The following is a 10,009-nucleotide window of genomic DNA, read 5'->3' on the forward strand; positions in this document are numbered from 1 at the left end:
TGGTGGTGGTGTTTGTTAATGAGACTCCTCTCCCGACTTTCCATGACTGTCTTGTATGCATATTCAATTGCTACAAGATGCTACTTTATTCTAAGAGGTCTTGATACCCGATGAACATGACTCATCCCCACTTTATAGTCTCGTTTTGATTCCCGGAACTAATGATCTCTATATATTCTACCCGGACAATATATCAGACGCACACACCAGCTGACGGGAAGGTAAACAAGAGTGAGCTGTCAGGCCGTCAACATGGCAGAGGTAAGTTGCTAGCTAAATAAGTCATCACAAGTGGGTTTTTTTTCTTCTGACAAGCATCACCTCCCACCCTGTCATTGTTTAACACTTTCGATCAATTTTGAATTGTGAATGTCTCATTGATAACAATATTGTCTAGCCAAGCTAACGTTAGGCTAGCTTGGCTAGCAAACTGCTAACGTTAGCTAGCTATGTATACTAGAATACAATACTAACGTTACAAGTTTGAAATCGTGTTTAATTCCACATGTAGCTTATCATATAGTTTATACAATCCAAGTTGCCTTTAAGGTCAGACAGAATGTCTCGACTGTTCCACGGTATCGTTCTTTGTTTTGGTTCCAAATCATAAATTGAGCCTCGCTGTCGAGCTCTACCTGCTAACGCGTTAGCCTTAGTGCAGCTATCTAGCTATATCTACAATCACGCTTTCAACACACCAGCTAGCCTGCTATCTTATAGAGGAGTAAGCATACAATTTGGACGCTGTGTTGTTTGTTATTTTGAATTCATCTAAGTATCTAGTATATTTCAATAATAGTCCTAAACTTGAAAATATAACGTTAACTCACTATGGGCAATGGCATGAAACTCCTCCCCTTTACCCATGTCGACCATCTATTTGAACTTTCGTCACTCATCTATGTTAAAATGTTTTAGGTTCTGTTGGTCCCTTGTGGTGCAGTTTCATGTAAAACTGTAAATAAATAAAAATACTAATGTTCAGCTCAGCCTATTGTGTAAAATGTACTTCAAGGTCTGAATTCTTGTGCTGTTTTCTCAGACGTGTTCTTGAATTAACACCAATGATGATATCTAATATCTAAAATCTCTTCACTCTCTCCCTCCAGACCCACAGCTTGCAGGACATGAGGCAGCAGGCAGCTGTTGCTGCAAAGGTTTTCATTCAGAGAGACTACACCAACGGCACCGTTTGCCAATTCCAGACCAAGTTCCCCTCTGAGCTGGAGACCAGGGTACAGTACACAGTGTCCCATCTACATATCAATATATATCAGTCAGTTTGTAGGCCACCATGGTTCTGTCTCTCAGAATGCTAAACTCCTAGGGATTAGTGAGGCTGGAACCCTCCGGTATAGGAAACTCCCTACTGGTCTGGTTTTTATCCTTGTATGAACTTCCATGACTGAGAGCTGTAGAAACTGTTTGAAAAATAGGATTTGGGGCTGATTCAGTCAAGGAAGCGCAGGCCCGTGAGGCTGAACAGAGACTCTTGCTTCATGCCACATAAAAGAATGTGCAAGCTAAACGGTTCAGAGGTTGCAGGACAAAAAGAGCCATTTTGCCATGCGTACACCACATGAAAAGAGACATTTTACAACACTGACTAGCGGTTAAATGGCACTTCCCTCTTGATTGGGGGGTCTTTCTTTAGCACACAACTTTTCCTGTAGGATGCAGCGCAGTGCACACACGTACCAAATTAGAACTGCGGGCAAAATACAGTGCGGTTCTCCCCAGGGAGTCAACAGCTACAGTTCCCTACCATAAAAAAGCCCCTGCAATATTTATTTTACTATTTGTGAGCATATTGTCTTAAATAGCTTATGCGACACTCAGCCAAGCTATTGAGTGAGCTTGTTTTTATAGACAGCTATTTACTTCTTTTTACAGGATTATTTCAAATCTCAAGCCTGAATGCTACATTTTATTCAACTGATTCTTATTCTGGATGAGGCTAGCAAGGTGATGAGGCAGAACATTTTTCGTAAGATTATTTAAGCCTGTTGATTTATTGTTATGAGTTATATGTTATTTTCTATTTATTGTTTTTGGATAAATGGATGGAAAGGCACTGAGCGTTTACTGTGTTTGGCAGATATAATACGCAGTCCCTCAATGCCAGGGCAATTAAATAAATAGGTGTTGTCCAATGTTCTCCATGCCCTCTTCGCACATGTTGACCTTTTCTATTTTACAATGTACTTTCCCCATCTAGACTAGGCTATCGCTAAGTAAAATTGTCATACAAATGTTTACGATGGTTTTCGACTATCCTCAGTCTGGTCTCATGAATCACTCCGAAGTCTGTGCTCTCATCCACTTTTTCGAATGCTGAAATTGCTTCGTCCAACGTAATGGAAAGATGCTCCGATGCAGAAATGTGTTTTGAATCTCGGACCGTCATATGATTAGAGGGAGAACAAAGGGCTGCTGATGGCGGGCACCAAACACGCCCAGGCTAAGACCACTGATCTGTTGGAGCTTGTTGCTACATTCCTCGAGCACACGAGAGCAGAACTTGGAGGCCGTTCAGAGCCCCTGGAGTGCCTGGCTCCTACTCTGGTCTGCTCTGCAGGCTTCTTGGTGTGCTGCCTCCATGTCTGCAGACTGACTGTGAAGCGGGCCCCACTCGGGGAGACCGGTGCGGAGACTCGTTTTGACACCCAATCAAAACATCCTCTGAGGCCCTGCGGCCCTCATCAGCCTGGCCTCTCACTGGAACCGGCTTGGCCTGGGGGAGAGACTTGAGCAAGTGAATTTATGCTACCCAGCGCCTTTCACCCTGTCTGTAATCGAGGGAGGGCGGCTACTTAGACCCTGTCAGAGCCACACAAGTTTGTCATATCAGTAATATTAAAGCTATCATTACTGTTTTGATGGAAAGCTTATTAGTGGAACCTCTGCCAACAGATAAGGAGAGCCTGTCAGATTCCTTGCTTGCTCTTTGGTGTGTCCTGCTGGGTAGAAAGTGAAAACATTTGGGCAGCATACGGCCAAGGCATCCTAATTATGGTGGGAGGTTTTGTCAATAGTGTAGAAATACGCTGCGTTCCCTGTTAAGAAGGCAGTTCTGGGAATCCACCCCCTCATTTAACCCAAGGATAAAAGGGAATGGAAAAAAATAATCTGGCATTTGTTAGATAATGTTTGATCACCTAAACAGGAAAAGCACAGCACTAAGTCATTGACTTGATTGCATTAGCCTAGATCTGGCCCACTGTCTATACTGTGAATGTTTTCCATGTGGATTTATCCCATTGGGTTTGTGTGCGTTGCAGATTGACAAACAGCAGTTTGAGGAGACGGTACGGACACTGAACAACCTGTACACAGAGGCTGAGAAGCTGGGCGGCCAGTCATACCTGGAGGGCTGCCTGGCCTGCCTCACAGCCTACACCATCTTCCTCTGTATGGAGACTCACTATGAGAAGGTGGGATACGCGCACACACACACACACACACACACACACACACATACATACACACACCTACCTGTACTGTAAAGTGTATAGTATCAAACTATGTTGTGCAGCTGCAGATTGTCCTATTCATACTCTATGTAAGGATAAAGACCAGCCATTTTCTTATTGTGAGGCGGAGCCGAGCAATGTATTAATGTCGCTTACCAATGACATTAATACATAGAGACAAAAGATTGATTAGAATAGGCTATATTTGATTTATTTTGTGGCTTCAGCTACAAAAAATCTTCCCTAGCAACACTGCTGCTTGGCTCCGTATCACAACATTTTATATAAATATAGCCTAAACCTTACTTGTTGAAATTAAATAGCATGTTTCAATTAATTGAGAATTAATGCATTCAATTAATTCAGAAATGTTCACAGGCTTAAGAAGTTTTAGTGTTGCAATGTAGTAATGTTATCCAATGTTATCCATCCATAACGTTACACTTTCTTTAGCTGGCGAATTAACTTAGCTAGATAACAATGGTGGAACAGTGTTGCCCCTGGCAGCGGTCATTTTGCTCCGTTGCCACTAACATCGGTCAGTTGTTGAGAAATAATTGCCGGTTGCATGTGTCGATTGTGCAATCAGAATGAAGTATTTCAGAGCGGGTACATTGTCGTGTTATCATTACTTTGATATGTGTACTGTAATTACACAGTAGTAGTACTATGTAGTTATCCATTGTTGCACTGTATTCAAATGTAGCAGTGAGTTGCGTATAGACAGGATAAGCGTCAGGGTTAGAGCAAAGGTTGGTGCAGGGGTACAAACCTAATCAGCTTGGCTGTAAATCAACACATTCCTGAACTCAGTGTCACATTATTATACATATAGGGTCATTTTGGTCAGTTCCATATTGGATGTCCAGAAATCAGTACAGATGTCCGCAGTCCTTTCTGGTAAGCAGCATGTATATTGGACCAGACAAGAATGATGGGGAATGAACAATATTGGCTGATTTACATTTTATGAGAAGTTAAGTTAAGATGGAAATTGTGTGATTAGAGATGGGTTGTCAAGTAAGCTCAGTGAAAAAAGGGACTTACTGTTCATATACCCTGGCACCAAACCAGGAAGTGATTCACCCAACATAAGGGACTGTGGTAAAGCTCAAGGCAGTAGTATGTTCGTGTGGCTTGATTGGCCGTAGGAGAGCCTAACGCAGACCTCTCCAAAACGAACGGACGGAGCTGGAATTACATGACCGTGAGAAAGGTGTTTTCTTCTGTTTTCACCTGCTGTCAGGTTCTGAAGAAGATCGCCAAGTACATCCAGGAGCAGAACGATAAGATCTATGCTCCACGTGGCCTCCTGTTGACCGACCCTATCGAGAGGGGCCTCCGAGTCGTATCCTTCCCGTGTTCCAGAGTGTTGGCGGTGGCCAGCGCAGCCTCCGAACTGGTGGTAACTACAGCAACATTGGGAGAATCAGAGCGGTCCCTTCGCCAACACCCGTATCACAATTGTGCGTTTGAGGGCATTTGGAAACAGGTTGAATTTTCCTAGTGCATTTCTAGGGTTTTTATTATGACGTTTAAGGAACTGATTAGCTTGTGAAGGTAAACAGCGAAACTCTAGCTGATGTTTGTGCAGAGCAGGGAGGTGCATGATATTAGAGGATGACCTGTGTGTGTGTGTGTGTGTGTGTGTGTGTGTGTGTGTGTGTGTGTGTGTGTGTGTGTGTGTGTGTGTGTGTGTGTGTGTGTGTGTGTGTGTGTGTGTGTGTGTGTGTGTGTGTGTGTGTGTGTGTGTGTGTGCACGTGTGTTTGTGTGTGTGCCTGTGCCTCCACATTTTGTGTGTGTGTGCCTGTGCGCGTGTATTTGTGCGTGTATTTGTGCGTGTATTTGTGTGTGTGGGTGGGTTGGTGGGTGGGTTGGTGGGTATGTGGTTTCCTGGGCTCAGTGTGCATTGCTCCCCTCCACCACGGCTGGCTATTCTTGTAAATGCAAACCAGCAGTCTCGGCAGCCTACAGGAAACTCAGTGGTGCACACGGGTACCCATAATAACACCAGATAAAAGTGATATGTAATCCATCGCATGTGCATAAAATCAGAGGTGTGTGCGTATTGGCGTGTATGTGAACGCGTGCGCCTGTCTGGGTGACTGGCTCAACATCCTAATTAATTGCACTGGGAGTGGGGGGGGGGGGGGGGGGGGGGGTGCTGATAGGGGAAATATAACGAAATATGACTGAAATTGTTTGCAGCTGAGGACCCCGAGCCCCCCCCCCCCCTTCCTCCGTTGTTGGCTTGACAGTGAGCTGGGTTGTATCTCCAGCACAGCAGTGCTGCTTGTCTTTGTCCCCGCTGCTTCTCGGGGAGTGGAGATTGACAGGAATCGCCCAATTGCTTCCCTCTCTCCACCCCCTACTCTCCCTCCAGGTCTTCTCGTGCACCCTAGCAACGCAAACGCCGCTATCTTAACCAGCACTGTTTTCTGAAGGGCCCCTGGTAGGTGTATGATGAAGAGTCCTGGTAGGTTTATGATGAAGAGTCCTGGTAGGTGTATGATGAAGAGTCCTGGTAGGTGTATGATGAAGAGTCCTGGTAGGTGTATGATGAAGAGTCCTGGTAGGTTTATGTTGAAGAGTCCTGGTAGGTGTATGATGAAGAGTCCTGGTAGGTGTATGATGAAGAGTCCTGGTAGGTGTGATGAAGAGTCCTGGTAGGTGTATGATGAAGAGTCCTGGTAGGTGTATGATGAAGAGTCCTGGTAGGTGTGATGAAGAGTCCTGGTAGGTGTATGATGAAGAGTCCTGGTAGGTGTATGATGAAGAGTCCTGGTAGGTGTATGATGAAGAGTCCTGGTAGGTGTATGATGAAGAGTCCTGGTAGGTGTATGATGAAGAGTCCTGGTAGGTGTGATGAAGAGTCCTGGTAGGTGTGATGAAGAGTCCTGGTAGGTGTGATGAAGAGTCCTGGTAGGTATGATGAAGAGTCCTGGTAGGTGTATGATGAAGAGTCCTGGTAGGTGTGATGAAGAGTCCTGGTAGGTGTATGATGCGCCTGTTAGTCTGGCTTCAGAACCAGATGTCGCTAATTTAGCAACCTAGCTATCTCATCCATTCAGATTCACGGTAGTGCAAGATATTGTTATAGCTACTGTACATTCGGCTTCCATATCAGTATGTAGTTTTCGAGCCAACGTTTACGTCTTTTACCCTATGTGTGAAATATTGTGGAGGAATTTTATGAACACCTTTCCTTAACATGACTTTAATCAAGATTGAGGTCACCATCTTTGAAGACAGGAGCCTGGGAAGATAGAGGACTCTGTGGTGAGTGTCTGGCGTCACGCATACACATACTGGCCTGGAGTATCTCAGCATTTCACTTGTCACGCACTCGGCTCTTGAAGTGGACATGATCATGTCCGCCATGAAAAACTGTATGGAGTAAATTGTACCTGTCGTTCTGCTCTCCAAAGCATTGAGATGTTTTTGATGTTATTCTTCCTCGGAGTTCACTGTGTAGATTTATGACAATGGCACAAGGTGAGACAGTAATCTCTTAAGTCAAACAACTGAACTACGAGACATATTGTTGATTTGAAATACAGCAATGTTTCCAGGAAATACTGATTTTGCCCAGTGATGAGATCAGTATGGCCATGCCATAGCCATCAGACAGGAATTCACATCGATTCTCCCGCTGTGCCTGACAAAGAAAGAGTGGAGCTGTCTGATACTCTCTTCTTGGAAATCTTTGATGGAAGTCTGTCAGAATCCATGAAAACAGTACTGGCAGGCAGACAGACAGACAGACAGCACAATGTTTTTATCCCGGGATTTTCACCAGGCTACAGTACATAAATCAGCTCGTTCCTCTCCAGCATCGGAGAATCTTTTCCACTCATGGAAGTTATTGCATGTGACACAAGAACATCGTTTTCTCATTTAAGGGCCAGGCCTTCACTCTTCTGGCTTAGCCCCTTGCTGTGACGACAATGGAACAGTTTACTGACCTCAACGACTTGATACCAGTGTCTCATTGCAGACACATTAGTCATAACACATCCAAACATCCCCCCTGTAGAGAGAGAACTGCAGGGCTGTGTGATTGATGTGTTTAAGCACACAGCCTCACTACTACAGTATGTGTGTGCCCCTATGGAGCAAAGTGAATGTAGGGATTCATCTCCTTATGTAAAAATCCTATAGAGTTCCTCTACACATATACATGTCTCATTGGGGAATGTAAACTGGCGTTTTTTTAATTAGTAGCTGTTGAGAGAGGAGTGGATTGGAGTGTTGCTGCGGTCGGAGGAAGGAGAAACCTTACCCGAGGAGGAGAGTAGGACTCCCAGGCCATCTGTCCTCCTGTACCTCAGAGTGGGCAAAGTGGACATGTCGGAGTAGCTTCACTCCTCCCTCCAGCTCTTCTCCTCTCCTGTCCTCTGCATGGACTGATAGCTCGGAGGAGCTGTTTTGTAATTTCACAGTTCGGGATGAAGGATGTGAGGAATCGGCCCCTTGGTATAATCACGCCAGACCGGACTGCAGGAAAACAGACCCGGAGCAGTATATTTGCCAGAATAGCAGGCATTAAGAACCAGGCTAAGTCTACATCCTGGGGTTGTCTCTCATCTCCACTGGTTCCCAGAATCCTCTGAAGACCCCCGTGGCTTGATGGTCTCACCATCTGCCGCTGGAATTGATAGAGCAGGCACCATCAGATCATTAGTCTCTGGATATAATGCTGACTGTCAAGATTGTGTACAGTAAAATACTACCCACTTGCGTATTGTCCATGTATTCTCTCAAAACACATTAGAAATGCATTTGATTAAAGTCTTGAAAGTATTGTGATGTACGTAGTTTGATTTGAATGCATCGGCTTGCAGTTGAGTTTGGTGGTGGGTGAAGTTATTGAGAAGTCGAGTGTCTTACCGTCTGACACGTTTTCCCGCTTCATTTCTCAGGTGAGATGCCGGTCTGTGTGGGTGCTGGGTGCTCTGAAGACCTGTTGTCTTCAACATCACCTGGGCAGTGCCCACCTCACCATCCCAGGAGGGGCCCACCTGACAGGCTGACCAGACTACCAGTCTTCCTCGCCCCCCCCATTCTGACCCCCAGCTGGGCCCTGTTTGAATACTGTACAGATGCACCCTGTCTCCCTGCCCACCCTCAGGTAAACTTTGACTGAGCATGATTGGATGGATGGGAACCTATGTTCCCCTATGGTCATATCAGATCAGTGATTTATCGGTCATATCAGATCAGTGATTTATGTGGATGGATTGATTGGATGGATTGGATGGATTGGATGGATGGATGGATTGGATGGATGGATGGATGGATGGATGGATGGATTGGATGGATGGATGGATAGATGGATGGATGGATGTTTCTGGAGTATTGAAATGGGGCTGAAGATCTACTGCGTCTCAACAATCTCTCCTAGTATCTCTAACTACCCTTATTCATGTATGTACAGGATACAGCCATCTTACTTTAATATGTACGTCACCAACACTTTCTATTGAGGGGCCCATCTGCTAAAACTATCAACCGCTGTAGGTTGATAACTCTAACCCAGCTTAAGGTTAGTGAATTGTTGGGTTAGGGCTAAAGTCAGTGAATAGTTAGTTTGTTGATAGTTGAGCATCTTTTTATCATCTACAGGGGCAACCTGAAAATAAAGTGCTCCCTAATATTTCATCTACCTGTAGGAATAAGGGTTATTATATATCAATAACTTGATATCTGAAGTCTTTACATTCACCTGTACATAAATTGTTACTCTTTTTGAAAACTCAAAGTACAACTTACGCATACTTTGTATTCATATGCTGCGTCAATGCTATGTGGTTCTTTTTCATAACTTAACTGTGCTATGCATAGTATTTGGTGACTACTGTTCATTTTGCCATGCATTGTCTCATGTGTAGTACTGTATGTGTGTATACTGTACTCATAATGATTGCCTTTGATCGAAGCACAGAAGTGCTCTTGTTTGTCAACAGCGCCTGTAGTGGCTGTGAATATTGCCTCATAGGAGTTACTTTCTTCTCAGTTGTAATATATCTTGGCCTACTAGACCAGATTTATCCCAAGTTTTACAGACCTTAAATCAAGATTGTTGTGTCTCGTCCTCTGGGTTCTTGGTGTTTTAAATTAAGGTTGTAGTTGAGAACATGAATGGCGAATGCCAGTGAAACACTCCCAGCAGAAAGGTTGAGTATGTCATATGGATCACTGTACCTACTGGCTACAACCATTTCAGATGTGTTATGAATGTTAAATGCTGACAATATTTTATCTGACACAGATCACATTGCTATCTGTTAGTACTATTTTGATGGTTATAGATTTTATGGAACTTATGAGTGGAAGTGGATTATGACACTACTAAAGAATTTACGTGATCTATATCATTATAATGTAAATATGATTTAATTGTACTCTGCAAATTATAATGTTGAAGAACATAAATCATTGAATTGATTTGGCCTTTGTAACTTTTCTGTTAAGTTTGATAAATTGGTATCTTTTATATGTTATTTTTTAAGTTCAAATAAAAAACTGTTTTCTT

At 43.9% G+C, this 10,009-nt stretch overlaps 1 protein-coding gene across 1 annotated transcript; it reads left to right on the forward strand.

Moving 5' to 3' along the window:
* The first annotated feature begins 214 nt into the window (after positions 1-214).
* Positions 215-10,009, forward strand: LOC311325068 (golgin subfamily A member 7-like). Its single transcript, XM_084457717.1, has 6 exons — positions 215-261; positions 1,110-1,235; positions 3,282-3,434; positions 4,720-4,821; positions 6,701-6,753; positions 8,397-10,009. The coding sequence occupies exons 1-5, from the start codon at positions 253-255 to the stop codon at positions 6,740-6,742; spliced, it is 432 nt and encodes a 143-aa protein (XP_084313843.1). The 5' UTR covers positions 215-252; the 3' UTR covers positions 6,743-6,753; positions 8,397-10,009.

The sequence above is a fragment of the Borostomias antarcticus genome (genome assembly GCF_949987555.1).
Source record: "Borostomias antarcticus genome assembly, chromosome: 23".
In the NCBI taxonomy this organism is placed as follows: Eukaryota; Metazoa; Chordata; class Actinopteri; order Stomiiformes; family Stomiidae; genus Borostomias; species Borostomias antarcticus.

Coding starts and splice junctions, on each gene's coding strand:
- LOC311325068 (XM_084457717.1), top strand. Junction 1,236..3,281: donor CCTCTGAGCTGGAGACCAGG/GTACAGTACACA, acceptor TGTGCGTTGCAG/ATTGACAAACAGCAGTTTGA. Junction 3,435..4,719: donor TGGAGACTCACTATGAGAAG/GTGGGATACGCG, acceptor ACCTGCTGTCAG/GTTCTGAAGAAGATCGCCAA.